General features: G+C 37.2%; 3 protein-coding genes across 7 annotated transcripts in view; all 3 read left to right on the top strand.

Annotated features, from left to right (window-relative positions):
* slc23a2 (solute carrier family 23 member 2) overlaps positions 1 to 5741 on the top strand; it is a 32808-nt gene extending 27067 nt beyond the window's left edge. For all 4 annotated transcript variants that reach the window (XM_056772739.1, XM_056772736.1, XM_056772737.1 and 1 more), the window contains 4 exons: positions 76 to 181; positions 771 to 1038; positions 1311 to 1406; positions 2345 to 5741. In XM_056772739.1, coding sequence (XP_056628717.1) covers positions 76 to 181; positions 771 to 1038; positions 1311 to 1406; positions 2345 to 2598 — 724 coding nt within the window. In that variant the 3' untranslated portion in view covers positions 2599 to 5741. The remainder of the gene's footprint in view (positions 1 to 75; positions 182 to 770; positions 1039 to 1310; positions 1407 to 2344) is intronic.
* Positions 5742 to 6365: 624 nt separating this feature from the next.
* rassf2a (Ras association domain family member 2a) lies at positions 6366 to 19242 on the top strand. 2 transcript variants are annotated; one of them, XM_056730083.1, is made up of 10 exons: positions 6366 to 6700; positions 12809 to 12892; positions 14356 to 14431; positions 14803 to 14954; positions 15901 to 16007; positions 16086 to 16228; positions 16464 to 16617; positions 16883 to 17004; positions 17111 to 17208; positions 17759 to 19242. In XM_056730083.1, the coding sequence occupies exons 2-10, from the start codon at positions 12840 to 12842 to the stop codon at positions 17826 to 17828; spliced, it is 975 nt and encodes a 324-aa protein (XP_056586061.1). In that variant the 5' UTR covers positions 6366 to 6700; positions 12809 to 12839; the 3' UTR covers positions 17829 to 19242. The 2 variants fall into 2 exon arrangements, with proteins under 2 accessions (XP_056586061.1, XP_056586062.1); XM_056730084.1 differs by lacking the exon at positions 6366 to 6700 and adding an exon at positions 10871 to 11025.
* A 1244-nt stretch (positions 19243 to 20486) lies between these two features.
* prnpa (prion protein a) lies at positions 20487 to 21659 on the top strand. Its single transcript, XM_056729960.1, has one exon. It carries the CDS (start codon positions 21059 to 21061, stop codon positions 21617 to 21619), a length of 561 nt encoding a protein of 186 aa, XP_056585938.1. The 5' UTR covers positions 20487 to 21058; the 3' UTR covers positions 21620 to 21659.
* Positions 21660 to 22112: the final 453 nt, after the last annotated feature.

Raw genomic sequence — 22112 nt, 5'->3', positions numbered from 1 at the left:
GTAAACACGTGCAGCACAAGAATGGAATAATATCACTGTCCAAATTTATTTAAAAACTGAATTTATCCCTCTCAGGGGGATTTTTTTGGAGGGCCTGTCCTGTGTTCTTGATGGTATCTTTGGGACGGGAAACGGTTCGACATCATCTAGTCCAAACATCGGAGTTCTGGGCATCACAAAGGTACAGTGCTTTCCTATAATGTCCCAAGCTACCTGTCCTTTTTTGTGTAGCCTTTTTACTCACCAAAAAAATCAACGAAAAGCATCCCAATGCCTTCTTGGCTCAAATTCCAAACTGGTTTCATCATCATACCGATGTTGGTGTTAAAGCCACAAATACTAGCATCTGGCCCTCTGTGACCACTCTTTAACTTTAACACCCCAACGACCGTTAATACTGAAAAGAACAGCTCTGAAGTGTAAGGCGAGCTTTATTACAGATATAAATGAGCTCTGACTGTTGTGCTCTCACAAGGTCATGCCCGCAGCAGCTACTTATTTTATATGACATTATTGCACAATAATGACCCAATTCGGTTTGTAGTTATTTTGTGCTTTTAGCATTTTTTTTTACATGGAATGTTTTTAAAATTGCGATTATGTCCCTGATGCATTTTAGGAATAAAGTTAGAAGCAGGATTCATTTATATCGTCCCGTTTATGGCGCTATATTGCACTTAACATGCATTTAAAATAGCGCATGAAGAGAATCAAAACCAGACCGTTTTCTGATTGCTCCGTTTCTTTCCTGTCTGTGTTCTTGTTGGCAGGTGGGCAGCAGGCGGGTCATTCAGTATGGTGCGGCTATAATGCTTTTGCTGGGAATGGTTGGTAAATTCAGCGCTCTGTTCGCATCATTGCCGGACCCGATTCTGGGGGCGCTGTTCTGCACGCTCTTCGGTATGATCACCGCCGTTGGACTTTCCAACCTGCAGTTTGTGGACCTGAACTCATCACGCAACCTCTTTGTCCTCGGCTTCTCCATCTTCTTTGGCCTGGTCCTGCCCAGCTATCTCAAAGAGAACCCTCTTGTCACTGGTAGATGCATACATTTGCAAACTTACACCACGTCTACACCAGACGCGACTGACCTGTTCCGAATCACGGCTTTAACTAATGGGATTGTCACGCCACGCCACATCCAGTTTGGACAAAATGTACACTTATAATAGGTTCTAATCTGTTCTATTTGTCTTTTGTCGCGTCTGGTGTAGACACGATGTTACACTATACAGATGAAATGTATGATGTTTGCATTAATCCAGCCATGAGGAACCAGTGAAGAACCTATAGCGCTCTTTTTCTTCTAGGTATAGTGCAGATCGATCAGGTGCTGAATGTTCTTCTTACTACTGCAATGTTTGTTGGAGGTTCTGTGGCCTTTGTGCTGGACAACACTATTCCTGGTAGGTTTACATCTCACTATATTCATATAATGGATTTTCCTCCTCGGCGATCAGGAGATAATGTTTGTTTGTTTTTATAACAATATTTATTATCTGGTGGAGCTCTGTTATGATGGAGTTGTGGATAATCAGGTTAAAAAACTGCTAAATGTAAATTATTACTTTTATGTGTGAATAAATAGTTTTGTGTTCAAGTTTTTGTAAAGAAAAAAAAGACATGAAGTTTTCAAATATTTGGCAGACGGCAGCATAAAAATGGTAAAAACTAATAAACAATTTATTCAAATTAATGAATACATTTAATTCAACAAATAAAAAATACAAAATAAATGAATGTCTTTTAATTTAAATTATTGTTATTAAAAAAATACATTTATCTATGTGAAGAAACTACTATTAATTATTTGTGCATGGTTCTTATGTTTGTTTCTTATTAATTTTAAAGTTATGCTAGATTTGGCAGATGCTAGCATACAAATTTAGGAACATTTTGATTTGATTAATAAGGGGTTAAATAAATAAAAAATTTGCAACAACAGAAAACTTTGTTTTTAATGTTTATAGTTTTTTTATTGTGTATTCCAAGTAATATTTGTCAAACTCCATTTGGGTTGTTTTTATAAAGTTATAATAACTAAATACATAATACATCTTACATAACACAACATAATAAAAATCTTTATTGCAAATAAACCTTTCAAATGTAATTAAACAATAAATAAAGTAAATAAAATTATCTTGATGTTAAATTTCTTTATATTAATGTCTAGTTTGATGATTATTTCTTGAGATTAAGAAATGGTGCATTGTATAAGGAATACATGATTATTAAATGTATTTTGCCTGTGTGTGCTACAGATCAGAAATGTCTGTATCAGATTACAACAAAAACATTGCAATTTAACATTAGAGTTAAACCCTTTAATGTCCTTTTCCAGGCTCTCCGGAAGAAAGAGGAATCCGTAAAATGAATCGCAGAAACAACGCATCTAAACGGGACGGAATGGACTCATACGACCTCCCATTTGGTATGGACTTTCTGCGTCGCCATCGCATTTTCCAGTACCTACCAATAAGCCCTACATTTGCTGGCTACCAATGGAGTGTTCTCACGCACAACTGCCACAAGCAAAGCAGCAGGAGAAAGGACGACATTCCAACAAAACCAGAACTAGGAGAAAGTGGGGTATAGTGTTAAACCACCGCTAGAGTTCAGTTGGAAGAGATAGTCATAGCAAGTCATCATTTCTACCCAGTCAGTGTAACGCTTTATTAAACGGCCATCTACTGTAAATCCTGCTTTCATTTATAACATATGAAACTCTTCTTGGTGAACTACAAAAGTTGGCAACACATTACAGTTTAAATAGCCTTTTTTTGGCTCCTAAAAGAGGGGATGGTAGTTGCCTCCATGACAACGCTGAATGGATGCAATGCAGATTGCACCTCTATCTTTCTTCTATGTCGAAAAACAAGAAAAAATTATAGATGGAAATCATATAATATCTACTGAATTTCAAATATCGGTATTCGTTTTTAGCAGCAGATCATTTCATAGAAAATCGGATGTGTTAGTACGTGAGGGTCGACTGTCTCACACCTCCGCGCTCACATACCCGTCGGCACTTTTTTCAATGCATGTCACTGGCTGGGATCCTGTTAATGCAAGTGGCTTGTTCAAGTTTACGTAGCAATGCAAGGTTTGTGTGTTTTATTGTAAATGCACTGCTTGATGAAGCAAGAATATACGCACAAAAATGTAGTCGAACATCCTTTGCTTGTTCCTAGTTTCACTTCCAGTGTCCGTCTGTCTTCGTGTCTGTCCAAAAGTCTATTTAGTCATACATTAGTGACTATATTCAATTTCAATTCAAAAGATTAGAAAAACGTGTCCCTATGCCTTAAACGTAGAGAACGATTCTGTTTTAACCTGTAAAATATGTAAGATTGCATAATAGAGTAAATGGCCATAGTTCTGCCTGTTATTAGTGCTGCTGTGTCGATAGATAGCTAATGTTGACTTTTTTTTGTACTGGGGTTACGAAAAATCGGCCAGTAATATTGCTGTTTTTCACATCCTTGAGATTGTAGTTATTGCTAAAGTTTAAGGGGGGGACAGAATGTTGAAAGCAGACAGCTATGCAGTAGTTTAAATGATACACATAATGTAAATCAGTGGAAAAGAAAGAAATGCAAGACTCAGGCAGCCCTATTGAAACCAATGGTAGAAGAAAAGTGTTTCTTTTTGTCCGGATCTATCGATAGAAACCCTGTTACGCCGGGTTTCTTGTGTCCTTTTTGTTGGTTGGATTTATTCAATCCTCACTGTTGTTGTGAATGTGGTTAATGTAAATTAACCCCTGCACATGTGGCCATTTAGTGACTCTCTCAAACTGTACAAATCCTATTATATTGAATTATCACACAACTATTCCTTAATCTCTTCGTTGTTACCTCAAACTGTTAGCATAGTTCTTAATTTTTGCTTTACAGAAACATCGAAAAGATGTCATCATAAGGATTACAAAATGTTTCAAAGAACAGTGTTAAGATGTTTACACCTGCAGATTCAACACAACATTTGTTAGGGGCTATGATGTCATAGGTCACTTGAAAACAGACTGATGCTGTATGACATCAGCAGACGGCGGAGTGGAATATGCACAAGTGACCAAGAGCGCCACCTGATGGTCTATATCTGTATGTCGCCCTTACACTGCATCCACTTCAATGCATTTTCTTTCCTTTTTTATTTATTTATTTATATTCACCAAGTCTGCTATCTTTTCTGTATAATTTTCAGCTACCTGCGCAAGTAAAATGTTTGACATGATATGGAAGATGTGCCTAGATTAGATTTGTGTTGGGGCACATAGACATTCATGGGGGTTTCATATTAAGTTTCATATTAATACAGATTTACATTGTAACTGGTGCTTCCTCGGTAGGTCATTCCAACTTAAAACATGTTTATACTTTTGTTTTCTTAACATAAAGATGTATTCTCATTCTAGCTAACTTGTGAAACCGCTTTCTGTTATGACAAGTTTTTTGGTTGCTTATTTTTGTTTCTAATACAAGTTTGTTATTATGCAAGGACCATTTCACTTTGTAACACAATGTTCGAACTGTTGCTTTGTTTTTTGCCTTATTTACAAAATATTTTAAACATCTGCAGTTTTCTGTGCATTACAGGAAGCTGCAGTGTTTTTAAGGTGAAACGAGAGCCTTTAAGTGGCAGTATTTGGGACCTGTGATGGAAAATCACTTATGGTAGTGGACACTAGAGACAGAGTGCTGTTTAATGTATTTGAGTAACTGGCTTGGAACTATCGCTATCAAAACATACATTTGATACTTAAAGCATTAAAGCTCAAACGTAGTCGGGAATCTGTGACTATAGCACTTTTTCTTACATTACTAACATGATTCTTATTAAACCATAAAGCAATCAGCACTCCAAAGTGGTAATAATGATTGTCTGAGAGTTGTTTATCCAAAGTTAATGCAACGAGTGTTGCCTCTATACCCCTTCATTAACATCTATAGCTTTCACAGAGGTGTCATTGGTGTAAACATTTTTGATCTTTTATTTTATTTCTTGTTGTTAAATGCGGAATGGCTCAAAATTGTGGACTTCCTTATAAAGACCTCTCGCATCTTGTGACAATTTTTAAATCTCTTTGGCCAAAATACACAAAGCACTTAAACACTGCTTTACCAATGCTAGACTTTTAGATACCAGAACATTTTGATAAGACATGATAATTTGATGCATCTCAGCATAAACTTGGATTAAAGCATAAAGGTTGTGATGGGTCTTAATAACGTGGTTGCAAACAGAGTGAGAAATATAAAACCCTTCAGTTATTTTGAGGGGAACAGATCTGAAAATACTTAAACTATTTGAAGTGTACCATATCTTTTTAATGTTTTGTTTTTTTATACATGGTTTTGTGTTTATACAGACAAAAAAGATGTTTGTAAAAATCCATGCATATAATCTTAATCATCAAGCATCAAGTGCACCATTGTGTCATGTTTTTATTTAAATGTCTTTTTTTCCTTTTTGAAGTCTGTAGTTCATTGAAAAAGTTGTTAGCTGGAACTTTTCATATTGTATTTTTCTAACATTACTTCCTGTTCATGTTAATAGTAGTACAAATTGAGAAAGAGGTTAAATACATTGACTATTCTAAATACATGAATATATATTGAACCGAGTACAGAGTGTGATATATTCTTGGACCAGCCGTTGCAGAGTAGTAGCAACAGCAGAAGTTTTGTTCCGTGTTGCTAAAAAAAATATTTAATAAGATGTTTCTGAGCAAATCATATTGTCTCTTGTATTATTGTCTGTGTGTGTGTGTATGCATGTGAGTTTTATAATAATTCACTTGAATGCGTAACAGTTTCTCAATGTTTTATTTCTTATAGAGTTATAGTTAAAATTTGTTTTAGCCTATCTAACTTAGTTAAGAATAATGTTGTTTGATGTATCCAGCATCTGTTAAAATCATTTAGGAACCCACACTTTCACACGTCCTCGCATCTTGTGTTGACCGTGACGTCTGATTTAACGCGATTAATCGCAGCTGTGTGTCTCGATTAAATGTCACTTCAGTAAAGCAGCCAGTGAGCAGATGTTGAAAACCCCATGTTACAATAATGCAAGATACACGATAATAATATTACAGTGTGTGTTCCTATATTTAAAATGGGAAATCTTACATTTGTGAATATCTAAGTGTGGTTAGAGAAACCGTGGTTGCTTTTATTCGGAAAAATGACGTATAAAACAGCTAATGTAGAAAATATCTTAACAACTTTAATAAACTTGAGCTCAGCTCCTTATTTAAGTTTAATGAATAATGTTTTTATGGCCTTCAATTCCTTAATTGTATCTAAACTGTCCCATACAGTAGTGCGATTCATCGGAGGGATTCCCCGCGCGCATATGTATTAACCATCAAAGGGGCAGCGCGAACAAAGGGGTGTCCGAGAGCTCGCTGATTGGCTCATCCGAGCTCTGTAACAACAGATGGGGGTATTCCTCCTCACACACTCCCCCAAAATCCCGATTGTTTCCGATGCGCCCACTGAGCCTCGAACCCGTCCCGGTTTGTGTGAGCGAGCCCGGAATCGGTCCATTGTATCGTGGATTGTTGAGGGGTGCGTTTGCTTAAGGCGCAAATCTACAGATAAGATTAAAACGCCTCCAAAATCTGACCCGACCGACGTTGGCATCGGACATCTGGGAAGCGGAGATCGACACGCGTGCCGAGTAGGAAGGGGTAGGTTGTTTGTGTGTGCCATGTTTGTAATGTTTAACTTAAGGCGTGTACGCAATGCTTTTGAGAGCTGGGGAAACATGCTACTGGCATGTACACGGACACGTGTTTGCAACTTTGTAGCGCGAGGTTTAGTATGATGCGTTTTTGTCTGCGTTATTGAAATTCTTTGAGAATGTTTACTGGAAATGTAATGTAATATTCAGGGATCCGATTACAATACCATCTGTGGACTCGGTTTGAAAGAAAATGATGTCCCCGTGTTTAATAGTTGTTTGTCTCCCAACGGTCCTTGGGGAGAATTGAGTAGCCGATGAATTGAGTTCGTAATGATGCGCTGGATTGACTCGCCTGTCATCATCTTGCCAGGTTACATAACGGGTGTTGCCTCGGGTTTATTGAAGCCTTTTGAAAGATCTCTTGAATACACTCGTTCAAACTCTCTTTATTTTCTCCCTGGATCACAAAGAGAGAAATTCAAGTCCACTGTTGTAAAATGCAATTTTGTATTTCGCTGCTGTCCTCCCAAAACCTCATCTTTACATTTCATCATTTTTTTTTGCTCATATATCACCATTATTAATCACTCTTTATGTCTGATACTAGGTTCTTGCAAATATCTAAACGATTAAAAGGTGCTTGTCAAACACCTTGTAGGCCTAATCATGTAAAAGTAGAGAATTTGGACATACAGTAGGACTGCTACGAAAGTCTAACTCATTTGTTTTGCACAGAAGGAAAAAACATACATTTTTTGTAGACGTTTGAGATATACGTTGATAAACATTGTGAGTGAGTGTCATGAACTGTCCAGAACAGCAGCATCTTTGGGAAATCAAGAGAGGAAAAAAGTGAATCTTCCATCTTTGTCCTGAAACTTTTCTTGTGAACTTAACAGTTGCCTCCTTTTGTTGTTACAAAATGCAAGTAACGTGTTTCCAGACCCCTTTAATGAGTTAACAGTCTTGCTTTAAAGCGATAAGGATCTTTGTCACATCTAAGTCACATTTTCCATTCCACAGAGTTAAAAGTGGCTGTGTCCTGTCTTCTGTGTCATATATTTTATATCATAACTCCTCAGGGTCTCGGATATAATAGCAGCAGTGTATCTGTAAACACTTCGCCAACTGTGATAGCTCAAGCTGGTGAACATGTGAGAGAACGGCAGGAAGTAGTCGCAGACGTGCAACTTTTGGCATTGTTGGACAAAGCTTGTTGTTGGATCGCGAGTGTTTTCCAGGTTGCCGCGGCAATTTAAACAATAGCAGAGCTAAAGTGTTTGTGTGGAGATGCTGGTTGGGGGAGGAAAGAGAATAGTTGGACGTGTTCATGTTGTGTGTGTGATGGAAGTAGGCCAGGAAACAGCGAGGGGAGATCTTGGACAGGATCTGGAAGACAGAGGCAGGGGGAAGGAAAAGAGACTGAGAAAAAAATTGCATGATCCAGAGTGCATTTGTACTGTATTGTACAGAAAACTAAAATCTATCCAAAGAGATGCATTCAAAGTACGGAACAAAGTCTGTTTGGGGAAATCTGGGTGGTTTGGTTTATAGACCGTGGCTTCCATACAGTCTGTTGCACTTCCACAAACCCCCAAATATCTTCCCGAGTCGACTCTTTGGCACATATACCGAGACGACACAAGATCCAACCCACCATTTGACAAACATGTAATTATGCACAATTGACTGTGTTCCTATGCAAGGCTGATATTTAGGATGGTTTAAAACACAGTGTGTAAAAATAGTCCACATGTTCTTCATGAATCTTTCATAGACTCCGTCCTCTGACACATTTAATGCTAGAGTGCACGGTTGCGTAAGCGTGGAGATGTTCATGGAAATTGACTTCTGGTGGTTGTGTTGCAAGGTTTTTCCTTCATATAACTTTACTGTTGTTATTTGTGTAATTTTTTGGCGGATCTATTGACAGAAAGGCAATTTAATATACATAACTGTCTTCAGAGATGCATAAAGACCTTACATAAGGAAGTGTTGTCTTTTTATTACCTTAGAATAAGCTATTTATATGTACATACACCGGGTCCACTTATGGAATTCACCATGTTGTTTCTACAGTAGGCGCTTTACAGAGTGCATTTCATAAATACGTTATCTACTTCAGTAGAGAAGTGAAAAAATGTCGACATCTTTGTCATGTGTCTGCCACCGTAGTCAGGGCTTGACATTAAGCATTGTCATGTGGTTGTCCTTACAAAAATGATAAAAAATGATATTTGCAATATAATTGTTTCGGATTTAGATTGGTCAAGTTTGCTTCTAAGCATTTTAAAAGTGTTCGCTTTATTAGTGTTAAGGCTGTAGGTTAACCTTTTTTTGAACATAACACTGGTGCTACAAAGGTTCAAAGTTTGGTAGCACAGGCTAAACTGTCGGAGCACAAGTATAAATCGTCTGTTGTCATTATTAAAAAATATATGCAAGTGCAGCTCATCATGAACAGACAGGTAACTGACAAAAGACATTGATGTTACATACAGATGGATAAATTAGGGCCATATCATTGTTCTGTGTTATTCCTTTTTTACTATACAATAGTGGAATATTTGTTCACATAAATAACTGTAGTATGCTATAATGTTTACTATAGTAAACTGCAGTAAAATATTTAGATACAATAGTGTTTTTAAACTTTACAATAGTATACAGTGCTTACCAACTCACGTAAAGGGCACTACAAATTTCAATAGCAAATACAATGGCACACTACAATATTTTTTGTCTGAGTGTGCAATTTAACGGGACTTTTATTTTGACGGGTTTTCGGAAAGATGCTTGAGTTTTTGTGTGTTTGCCGATAGCATCACTCAAACAGTAAAACGCTCGTATAATAAACTCTTAGAGCAACTATGCAGATGAAGCACATATCCTCATACAGTGCAGACCCAGATAAACCCTCGTGTTGTATGTTAAAGTGTGCACATAATTCACTCAGACACGCAGAACAGCCAGATGACATTTAAATAACAGGATTCCACGTCCACATCTAGTTACATGGACTCAATGCGGTGCGCCATTGATTCATGTCACACACAAACAAGCACAACCAGACAAACGCAGTACACACAAACACGCAGCTCTGTCTAATGCACATATTCTTACTCTAAATATATGTCGCCCTGTTGTTATTTCATTTTTTTTCAAGTTACTTGTCCGGTCGGGCAATTCAAAGCCTCTCTCACTTGCCAATGCAAAACCTTCACTTGTCCCGGACGAGCGGACAAGCGTTAATGTCTAGCCCTGAGTAGTGCTTCGAAAGGGATGAGTGAGCGGTGGAGTAAGCCATTGGTTGCAATTCGCAACCTCACCACTACATGTCGCTCACGTCCACACACTGGAGCCTCAACTAATCAGACTAAATTAAAGTGGGGTTGAAAGTACTTGACTAATAAAGAAAAATGTAAAAGATCTTATAGAATTGTGAATTATGTGTCTTAATACATTAACTTTTATCAATCATCTATTTTTACATTTTGATTTGAATATAGTACACAAATGTGCTTCCTCTAGTCAACACCGGATAATGTGTCCTAATGCCTATTATCTGTTGTCTTTGACTTTGGATGTGTATTAAAGCGTAAAAGCTTTTACATTGATCGTCTATGGTTCCGACCGGACTATCTTTAAGATATGAAATATTAATGTAAGAATAAGCTGCTCTGGGTCGATTGGTATTGAATATTTTATCATCTCGTGATTGAGTGCAGCAGTGTGTGAGGAAGATGTGGGAGGGGCTATTCCAACACACACTCACACACACTATACATACTTAAATGGGTCAAGAGATGGTGAGGCTGATAAGTTTGAACATGCCCGTACAAAAACGGGATGCTGTTGTCTGCTCCTGGGATAATATTCTTGTTAAACAATAATCGCGTTGGTGTTTTGAGCTGAATCGGGCCATAACCGATTCCAACTGGGGATCACCTGCCTGCTCTGTTTGTGGTATTAGGTCTTATTATTCGGTCGTAAAGGATAGATGTATAGGCCTTATTGTATTGTGTGTGTGCATGTTCATAATAATATCCATAGCCTGACACAGGCACGATAGTGACGGAGAAGAAGAGAGAGAGAGAGAGAGAGAGAGAGAGAGAGAAAGAAATGGGGGGGGTGCCAGTCGAGGGTGCTGACAGTTCCTCACTATTAAGGAAGTCTGAAATATAAAGGCCTCCTGTCAGTTTCCGTTGTGCAAATCAGAAAGAGGAAGACTTTAAGAGAGCAAAGCAAAAAATCTGAGTGTCACATGAGTGAACCACTTCAGCCTTAGAGACCACCGGCTTTGAGACCCCCGCATCTACCAGAGAGAAGGTACAGTAACGTCTATTAGATCTCAAAGTGAAAGTTCAGGATATCCCAGAAATCGTTGTGGAACGATATTGAGATTACATGCTTCTGTTGATAGATGTGTCGTTTGTAATGGTTTTTAGTGACTTGTATGTCATTTATAATGTTGATATTAATAAAAACAGCGTTTATTCACCTATGCACATAATAAGGAGTTCATTTACTATTGTTTTAAAGTAGAGAGTTAGAGAATAGGCAGAATGTGTCACTGAAATGTGTCAGATTATAACATTCGCACTAGGCTGTGCTAACTGGCAAATGTCTTAAAATAAATTCGTTTAAAACCGTAAGATAAAAGCTTGTTATATCAAAAGTAATGGTTTTAGCACCAGGCGGAAGCCACAAGCCAGAACTGTTGGTCAGAGCTGTGGTGATGAAGGTTAGTAGTTGTAACAGCGGGGTAACTGTAAGCCTGTTGTCCCGCACCTGTCCTCGTCCCTCCAGCTGGCTAGAAAGGAAGTCTTTAGTATGTGCCAGGGGAACCTCCAAACACAGGGATTTTTGTCCGCTACTGTTTAACAGTTTAACGTGGTGTTACTGTTAAAAAGATCTTAGTCTGTGTGTTTGAAGCTACTTGTAACATTTCAAACTGCATCTTTTTAAAAAGTAGAGTATAAACGTGTTATTAAATGTATCCCCTTAATGTTTTTTTAGTTAAATAATTACCATAAGAAGGCTTTTCGAAAGGGTTTTTCTTACAGTTTATATGGAACCACATGACCATTTAAATGTTTTAGGGAAGTTGTGCATAAATATATGAATGACTTCAACTTGGGCAGTTCAGCAGTTTGGATGTGTCATTGTCAGTCAAACTTGACATGTAATTGAACAGACAATCTATTTATTATCAATATAGTGAACCATCTGTTTATATTTTACTGAAGCCCTGTTTACAGAGTCCAGACATCAGAACAATATCAGTCAATGCTACGCACAAGTCAAAGGGATAGATTATGGATGTGACAAAAAAAGGACGCACGTTTTTGAGAGACAACATACTTTGTTGGATTTAATCGTTGGATAGAAAGATTATGGATGTGACAATACTTTACGAGACTTCACATGGGTATTTAAACCACCAAATCTTGATATCTTAACTATCAATGTAGTAAAAAAACATCTTAAAAAGATAGTTCACCCTCTATTGTTTTTCCAAACCTGTATTCATTTCTCTCTTCGGTTGAACACAGAGAAAGATATTTGGAGGAATGCTTGTTACCAAACAATTCTCACACAGTTTCTTTCAGTTTTTATAACTTCCTGCATAATTGATTCAGAGGAGTTGTACTGATTGTAATAACAGATTTAGTATCAAACATCATTACAAAAAAGAGAAAAGACATGATGATCAATCACTTAGCATCTAAATATCTGCCAGCTGTAATGTTTTTAACAAACTATTTATTTATCTCTTAAACGAATTCTTGGCTGGTTTCTTCAGAATCTAGGTATTGTTTCGGTTCTGGTCAGAGTCTTATGAACAGTTTACTTTCATTTTGTTGGAGTTGGTTGCATTTAAGTTTGCATGATATGAGAACACGCCTCTGTCGTTTATCAAGAGATATCAAAAATACACAAGTCAGTCTGACTGTGAGATATGCAGAAATGTTCTGTGGTTTGTTGTTTTGTTTTCTTAACCCTCCTCTCGCTCTTACCCACTTACTGAATAGTTCATTCTTTGATGTTAAATAAAGAAACAGAACGTCTTAATTTACCATTAAACTTGCTCACTCTATTTCTCCCTTAGAGTCCTTTCATGCAGTCGTGGCTGGATTAAAATGGATGACAGGATTGATGGAGTGCGATTTGGGGAGAACAAATTCATCAGCAAGTGAGTAAATCTGACACTGTTTGTCTGTTGAACAAAAAAGACGGAAGATGTGTGAAGGTTTCCTAGATCAGATTATTTTTATTGCATTCTATGTAATAAAGAACAACATTATTCTTTAGATTTTCTCCTATTGGGTTTCACTGAGGAAAGAAAGTTAAAGCAGTTTGGAACTATCACTTTAAAGGCACGGTGTGCGATCCCGTACATATTTTTGTCATGTTGGTAGGAAATCTCTTTACATCCTGATAGCAATCAAGAACTATGAAAGTGAAAGTGACCAATTTGTCAGTTATGGTGACCCATATCCGAGATGTACCTCTGCTTTTAACCCATCCAGAGAGTAGTGAACACACGCACAGCAAGTGGTGAACACACATATACCCAGAGCAGTGGGCAGCTATCGCTGCAGCGCCCGGGGAGCAAGTAGGGGTTAGGTGCCTTGCTCAAGGACACCTCAATCGTTACCCGCCTGACCTGAGGATCCAACCGGCAACCGGCAACCTTCTGGTCACGAGTCCAACCCTCTAACCATTAGGCCACGACTGCCCCACTATTCACTAAAAATCACTATTGTGATCAAATAATATTTTTATTTAGACAATATAAATATGTTGTCTATGAAAGGTGTAGGACCAAAAAACGTTGCCCAATCAAAACGTTCTGGCCGAACACTGCGACTGGTCATGTGTACATTTTCAGCCAACACATTTTACATACCAATCCACACCGTTCACGCAGACATCATACGTCATCAGCGCGCTCATGTCCACTGTGTCAATGTAGGGAGAATGGCGAACAATAAGCAAAAATCAAACAATCCCGCGGAACCGACAACAAGTTAATCTACTAAATAAAAGTCAGTTTTTGAAAAAGCATTGATGAAAAAAACATCTGGATCATGAAAGAGGAAAAACTCGAATTGACATCTGTTAAGTTCATACACGGTTGAGACAGCTTCAGCAGGCAAAGGGACTGAAAGATGATAGCATGGTTGTTCTTTTGGACAGGTATGTACATGCTTCGAGAACAACTTAATGGATTTCGTTTGTAATTCGTTATGTGGATTTACGAAATACATGTGTTTGGAGGAGGCGTTGCTTCGGACGGTGAATCGCATAGAGGGTGGGATTATAAATTAAGTGCTAGCAGGCTAAAGTTAACACCTTTCCAAATCAACTACCCCATCTTTGAAACAAAGATTTAAAATAAATAATGCATTATAAATTATAAACAATACATTATAAACAATACTTATTGCTAATCATTTAAAATGATTGAATGATTGAAAATGAATGAATCAAAAAGCCAAATTGCATATTGAAAACTACCCAAAGTAAATCACAGGGATGTGTATGGATGAACTTTGACCACTTTTTAGGACATGCCCCTTTTCTTACAATATAGTTTTACTTTTTCAAAAGTTTCATGAATTTTTAAGCAAGCTTTTGGTGTTCCTCATGCAGGCGCAACATTCTCTCTCATCTAAAGACCTACAATCTCTACTATGATGGAAAGAACCTGCAGTTACGACACAGAGAGGTAAGAAAGAGTTTCCACGCCCTTTCCTTTGGAGGGTGGGGAAGTATTTGACCCCTTCTGTGCCTTCTCAATTATTCACTCGTCTCTAGGGAGTAATAACTGTCTGTGAATGGAGGAGGTACGGCCGGAGTGGGGGTGCGGATCTGCTTTGTCTGTAAATGTAGTTCGCAGGTGCTTTGGCAGAGTATTTTGGCTTACAGACAGCCAATGTTAGATCGGCTGCATTTCTCATTTACCACCCTTTTTTGTAATTAAAGCATCAGTAAAAGTTTATGATATTTTAAATAGACACATCAGTTATATTTGGTCACTTGTTTTATTTGAAATAAGAAAGTCAGAATACTGCATATGCATGTGTATTCACCCTACAGGAAGAGGGGGAGTTGATCATAGAAGGACTTCTCAATATCTCGTGGGGTTTGCGTCGACCAATCAGGCTTCAGATGCAGGACGACCACGAGCGAATCAGACCACCTCCCTCCTCTACCTCCTGGCACTCAGGCTGTAACCTAGACAACCAGAGGTCAGACAATGAATCGAACACACACACACACAGGGACATAAACACATTTAAATGAGCATATTTACACAAAGTAGTTGATTTATTCAGATTTCTCTATTGAGAAATTGTACTTATATACGTAGGGAGGCCCTACCAAAATATTAAATTCAGTAAAGTTTAAATATTAAACTTGTGAAAAAAAAGAAAAGTACTCCTTTTGTATTTTGACTTAATTTATCAATCAAATAGCACAAGATAATCTTTATCATCGTCATGAAAGCTATATGTCTTACAAAGCTTTTACATTTAAACTCAAGTTACCTTGATACCATAGCAGCACAATCACTGAAAGCCTCCTTTGTTTCCTGTGTTTGTTGCCATAGCAACTGTATCCTTGAGATGACCATGATTCCAGCATAACATTCCAGCAGTTGAAATGTTATTTTTGTGTTATAAATAATACTTATCTATTTTTAAACTCATGCTTTTAGGATGATGATGGGTTCAAAAGAAGGGCAAAGCATAGTATACATAACTGTGTGATCCAAGAGAAATGTTGTTTTCTGCCTCTAGTAGGTCTTTTAAACAAAAATAGAGTTTAGAAAGGGAATAGTTCAGTTGATTTGAGCTAGAAAGGATCATGCTATCTTAACAGCCTGTTCCCAGAATCACTTAAATCCAGATTTAGTTTGTTGGCATATCACAGCATACTGTGACTGGAATGTATATTAAAACATAACTGTTGCAGAAAACAGTTGTGGATCATATTATGTTTATGTCTATTTGGAAGAAAAGATTAGCCGTGATTCTGGGAATTCATCAAAAAAATAAAGGGATAGACTCTTAGAGGAATAATTCTTTCTTTAGTTATTCTAAATTTGATCACATTGCTTCTGATATTATTTAATTGTGTGCTGGTCTGGATAGTTAATGTTTATGCTTGTGAGTTTTTATGTTATGTGCTCAGTCAGGAGGGTCAGAACCAGACTCCGCCTCAGGTAGAGGTCACACCTCCAGAGGACCAATCAAGCAACGGCACAACACATGGACCTGCAGAGGAAGATGAAGCAGAAGGTACATCTCATAATAAAACAAACCACACATTTATCTCTTGTCTTTGTGTTGTAGTCATTGTCCTCTTTTGTATGCCAGAGGAGGGTGACGTCTCATCTCAGCTTCTTAGAACCAAAAGTGATGCTGGGGTGCTGAGACGGGGCAGGAGGCGGTCTCCTAGCGACCAGCGGCGAATCAGAAGACACAGATTTTCTATCAATGGCCATTTTTACAACCACAAGGTAACTTTAGATAATGCACTTTGGGTGTGTGTGTGTGTGTGTGTGTGTGTGTGTGTGTGTGTGTGTGTGTGTGTATATGTGTGTGTGTGTGTGTGTGTGAGGTGGTGGAGAGTGGCAGTATAAAATATTTTTAGCAGAATATAAATAGAATGTAAATGGAAAGCAATACCTGTGTGTTGTGTAATTGTTTAAGCATTTCAACTTAAGTCATGCGATTTCTCTCTCTCCTGTTTAGACGGCTGTGTTCACACCTGCATATGGTTCTGTAACAAACGCACGGATAAACAGCTGTATGACCACACCACAGGTGCTGCGAGTCTTACTGAACAAGTTTAAAATTGAGAACAGCCCTGATGACTTCGCCCTGTACCTCGTTCACACCAGCGGGGGTCAGTACTTTGCTCATTTTATACTCCTGTTTAAAGTTATTGACTGCGCAACACTGAATCGCCATCTACTGGACAATGGAGGCAAACTTCACTGTTATCATTATTCATAGTGAAAATTAATGGGAAACTACTCATTTAATTCAGCTCTTTCTTTTGTGGAACACAAAATACAGTGTTTTGAGAAATGTGCCCTGAAAACAATCAACAGCACACGCATAGAAATTCATGATAAATTCATTAAAGCTTTCTTATATTTGTGTTTCAGAGCGTGTTAAGTTGAAGCGTACAGACTATCCATTAGTAGTGAGAATACTTCAGGGACCATGCGAGCAGGTCTGCAAGATATTTCTCATGGAGCAGGACCTGGGAGAAGAGATACCCTATGAAGTGAGTGTGTTGTCAGATTTTATTATATGACTTGTCATTTTTGAGTGTAATTCAAAAACAGTTCTAAAAATGTTGTCTGACTGCAGTTGTTCCCCCTCGGCACTAGGTGGCGCAATACATAAAGTTTGAGATGCCTGTCCTGCAGAGCTTTATCATCAAACTGAAGGAAGAGGAGGACAGAGAGGTACAGAAGCTGAAAAGCAGGTATGTTCTTCTTTATATACGTAAATAAAACTTATTGAATGATAGGAGAATCAATGCTTTTAATGAATTGAGCCAGTTGCTTTGCAAAATAGTTGACAACTTTTCTGAGAGCTCAAATCTTCACGTGCTGGGGACATCTGCTGGTCAAATGTGTCAATGCAACGAAACAATGAAACCAGCAACAATTACATAGTATACTTTAATTAAAAATATTAAATAATATTTAAAATGTAGTTTACTTACCTAAATCCTTAATGAAGTTTGCAATTATATGTAGACTTAATTTATAATCATTAAACATGTAAGATAATAAAACCACTCATATTTTTTATTGTGTTATTAGTTTTCTTAATATTTGTAGATATTTTTACATGTAATATATTTAAATAATGTTTTAGGGCACATATCACATAATCGATGAAAGCAACAGTTGCATATAAAATAATTGTAATAGATCATGGACGACATTAAACCATGAAATCAAACTTCTCTTTAACATTACATAAAATATGCTCTCTCTCTCTCTCTCTCTCTCTCTCTCTCTCAATAGATACAAGTACCTGCGATATATCATTGAGAAACAGCTGCAGTGTTTACCAGAAGGTTCCACTTGTATGTGAAGAGCACTTCACCTTTCCTGTTCCCTTAGCACTCATGTCTCTTAACATTGTCTCTCAGTGCACATGCTCCCTCTTTGTTTTAATGAAAGGGCTCCTAGACTGAACTTCTTCAGCACGTTCCGTCAGTCTAAACCACTAATATGCATTTAAAGAGTTTATTTCCAAAATGATGAAAAATCATGTTTTTTATTGTGCATTCCAATTAATATCTATCAAACTGCAGTTGGATTTGTTTGTAGTCATAAAAACAAAAAAATACAGCTAACTAACACAATAAAAACATGATAAAATAAACAAAAACATGATTTTGGAAACTTTTAAAAACAGTTTCTCATTTTGGAAACAAACACTTTCTTTACTGGCCAATGAAGATGGTACACCTTGTAATATAAAATAGTTTTTATATTTTTCCTCTCTGTTGTTAGATTGGTGCTATAGCGAATCACGTTCAGGTACAATAATATAAAAGCACATTCCACTAAAGCAGGGAATTTCTTCATCCGGTTATGACTGGAAATGGAAATTATAATGACAAGCACAAGGTAACAAAGATTAGAGACAATTGTAGAACGTTTAGTTAAAGATTACATGAAATCTCTTTAAGAGTGCAGGATATCGAAGATTTCCTTTCTCCGAGCCAATAGGAATGAACAATGATTGGCAGGATGGATCTTATACTAGAGCATGATTGGACATACATCTGTCAATAATCAATATTTCTGCTCAATCTTTTGTTTTAAAGTCTGTATGTGAGATGTGTTTAAGATTTTAGGAGTGAGCTAGCAGAACATAAAACATACAGTAAGGACTAAGAACCACAGAACTGATTTCATGGGGTATTTATCCCTTTTTATAAATCTTTCCCAGGTCCTGATTGTTTGTTCCCTTTATATCTCGGATGTATTCGGAATATATACTTTATTTTCTTTTATAATGCATATCTGTCTAAACAGCAGGAATGGTATACATGCACTGCCTATAGTGTGAGCTTAACATTTTTGATTCCAGCTGACCCACGTCTCATTCAGACAGTGATTTAAAGACTCCTTTTTACCAGAAAGGTAATAATTGTCTGTGTGAATTAAAGTATTTCATGCTGAGGAAAAAGACTGTGAATTTAAAGAATGAGTGAGATCAGAATGATGAAGGGGAATGTAGGATGTGAACAGCTGAACACTGTTCGGATGTGTGTTAGTATGACTAGTATGTGTTTTTGGGTACCTGAAGAGGAAAGCATGACTATAGTTGCTAAAAAATAAGTACATTTTTTACATTTTGACAACTCGTATTTACACCTACTGACATGTGTTGTCATAGTTCATATGGTAAGATAAAGTTTGATATCTGGCATGAATTTAGTCTATATTATGTTACTGAATGTAAAACTGAGAATATGATGATATATTATATTTAAATAAAATGTCATCAAAAAAATGTTACGTATTGATTTTGTACTTGTGTCCACTACACACCTGTTTTGCATTAACTCCTAGTATGTCCAAAACCAGGTGATTCGATTTTCTGTTCCAATGAGCAACTTGTGTCTGTAATAGAAATCACGAAAATCTTACCGGCTATAGGTGTAGACTTCACAAATTTGTTTGCATTTTATTATACTTAAAGTGATATATAAAAATATTAGAAAAATAAAAATTCAGTCATCAGTTTGCTCACCCTCTTTTAATTTCAAACCTGTATGACTTTCTTTCAAAGAGGACAAATATATATATTTTGAAGAATGTCGTTGTCAGGCACCCATTCACTTGGATTGGTTTTGTGTCCATACAATAGAAGTGAATGTGTGCCTATGCTGTTCTTCAAAATGTCTTATTTTGTGTTCTGTGGGAGAAAGGAAGTCATAAATGTTTGAAATGACAAAAGAGGATGAGTAATCGATGACAGAATTTTCATTTTAGGGTGAACTATCATTTTAAACAGAAATAGGGCAGACTTCTATCTCAAAATGAACTTTATAACATCCTGAAGTTAATCTAAAATTCCCCAAATTATATTTGTCTAATGTGGTCTCGATCTTTTTTTCCTTGTGACAATGTCTCTTTCATTTTCAAGCTGTGCTTAACAACAAATAAAGCATAAATCTCAAGACTAATAGAATTGACTCTAGACTGACTCAATGAATGATCTCAGAGCCCCTCACGTGTTACCTAACCAGCATCCTTGAGATCATGAAGAGACACACAGGGACCACATGACCGCCTCACAGTCTGACCCCAGGGCCTAAACACGTATGTCACGATAAACCCATAGACTTCTTAATCCTGTTGATGGATTACACTAATGTTCTGGTCCTGTGTCGTGGACAGCGACGTGGGTTTATTCCACCTGACCAATCAGAGAAAGAGGAGCAGACAGTTAATGCCACTGTATACACGTAAATGTTTGTGTTCTGTCTCATATCGTCTCCTTCGTTCAAGCGCTGCAGGCTGCAAAGAGTAAATCTCAGATAGTCGTTCTGAACTTTCTAAACTCAATGTAAGTATAGGCTTCTTTATTTAATATTCATTTTATTTATATACAATATGTTCTCTTAATTAAATTAAATTCAATCAAGATTGAAAATGTTTGTATGTGCCCATTTCTTCCGATTAAATAATATATAATGTAACATTGATAATGTGTATTATTAGTATACTTTTTAAGTATATTTGCTTTAACATTTTAATTCCAGTGCAGTTGATATCATTTTAGGGCTCATAGACAAAGACTTTTCAACTATATTATAATAAATTAAACTATATAATGTAACTATATAATAATGGATAGCTTTAATGCTACCTGACCAGCTCACAGACTGGTGGCCTAGATTACAAAATCAGACGACTCATTTCACTGCGACGTTCTGAATTTTTTTAAAACAGCAAACATTTAAATCCTGCTTTTATCAAAAGCCTGCAAAAACATTTTCTTCATCACATTTTTTGTCTGTTATTTCTTAACAGTATCTACTCAACCTTATGTTGCATCTTTGTTGTTTTTAGATAATAATTAGTCAATATTTTCCATATGTATAGACAATTCTGATAATGATTTTTGATTTGATTTGGATTATGAAAAGAACCCACTGACATTTTATTAAATGAGATCTAAAATCTTATTCATGTCTGCCATCTATATATCTCTATATCCGTGAGCTTATCTCATCAAATATATTGTCACTGGATTAATTTAATGCTCTCAGTTTGACCCCTGCTCTCTTGTGTTTCTGCAGCATGTCCTTGCACTACAAAATCTTCTCTTCGATGATCTGCCTTTTACTCATGACAGCAATGTTTCCATTGGTCCAGTCGCGTCGGGGTGGGAGTTTCGGGCGCGGTGGAGGCGGTGTAGCCGGTCGAGGTGGTGCAGGTGGCGCATGGGGTGGTGGAAGCGCCGGTCGTGTAGGCTGGGGAGCAGGGGGTGGTCAGCCACACCACGCCCCACCTCCCTATAGCGGAGGCTCGTCTGGACACAGTACAGGAAGGGTAGTGGGGGCGGCTGCAGCTGGGGCGTTAGGAGGTATGGTGGTCGGCCACGGTTTGAGCTCCATGGCCCAGCCTGGGTATGGACACGGGCAGGGGTACGGAGGCTATGGTCATGGAGGGTACGGACATGGATACGGCCACCGTAGACATGGAGCACATGGCAATGGGTATTCAGAAGATCACGCTGAGTACCGCAATGAGACGGATGTGGATTATTATATGGGTGCTGCCAGTGCTGGACCCGTTTATAACTGTGTAATGGTTTTCGGAGCTGTGATGTCATTTTTACTGGGGCACTTACTGTCATAGAGGTGATTTGCCGCACGTCTATGGACTTGATAACATTCTTAGAAAATTACTTCAAAAATATTTAAATGTGAGAGATTTTATAAAGTATGATCACTGCATATTTAAATTTCATGCTGAATTGAAAGCACAATAGAATTAAAATTGTACATTTGTTTGACAGGCATGTTGAACAACTGGACTACACAATGTGACCAATGTTTCTTATTTGTTGTTGTTGCTCTGAATCAGCTTATGATAAGAACTCATACGTCTGTTTATTTGTAACATCATTTTTTTAATGAATGTTAATTTTTGCATTACAACCTGAATAATGAATTTTGTATTGTTTAAAATATCAATAGTAGGCAGTTCATTACCTGAACAGATTTTTATAGAGCGTCTTATAGTATATTCATTTAATTTTCCTTTATATTTAAGCAAATGTTGTCGAATGATAGGGTAACACTTTACAATAAGGTTGTATTTATTAACATTAATTGAAGCTTTGACTAAC

Source organism: Triplophysa dalaica, chromosome 18 (assembly GCF_015846415.1).
Source record: "Triplophysa dalaica isolate WHDGS20190420 chromosome 18, ASM1584641v1, whole genome shotgun sequence".
NCBI lineage: Eukaryota > Metazoa > Chordata > Actinopteri > Cypriniformes > Nemacheilidae > Triplophysa > Triplophysa dalaica.
Note: the sequence above shows the minus strand (reverse complement) of the source record. Positions and strands in the feature narration are given on the sequence as shown.

Excerpts from the sequence above, each read along its gene's own strand:
- prnpa (XM_056729960.1), top strand. The coding sequence starts at position 21,059 with ATGTCCTTGCACTACAAAATCTTCTCTTCGATGATCTGCCTTTTACTC.
- rassf2a (XM_056730083.1), top strand. The coding sequence starts at position 12,840 with ATGGATGACAGGATTGATGGAGTGCGATTTGGGGAGAACAAATTCATC. Across the intron at positions 16,008-16,085 it reads AGAGGAAGATGAAGCAGAAG|AGGAGGGTGACGTCTCATCT; the intron begins GTACATCTCATA and ends TTTGTATGCCAG. Across the intron at positions 16,618-16,882 it reads CCTCGTTCACACCAGCGGGG|AGCGTGTTAAGTTGAAGCGT; the intron begins GTCAGTACTTTG and ends TTTGTGTTTCAG.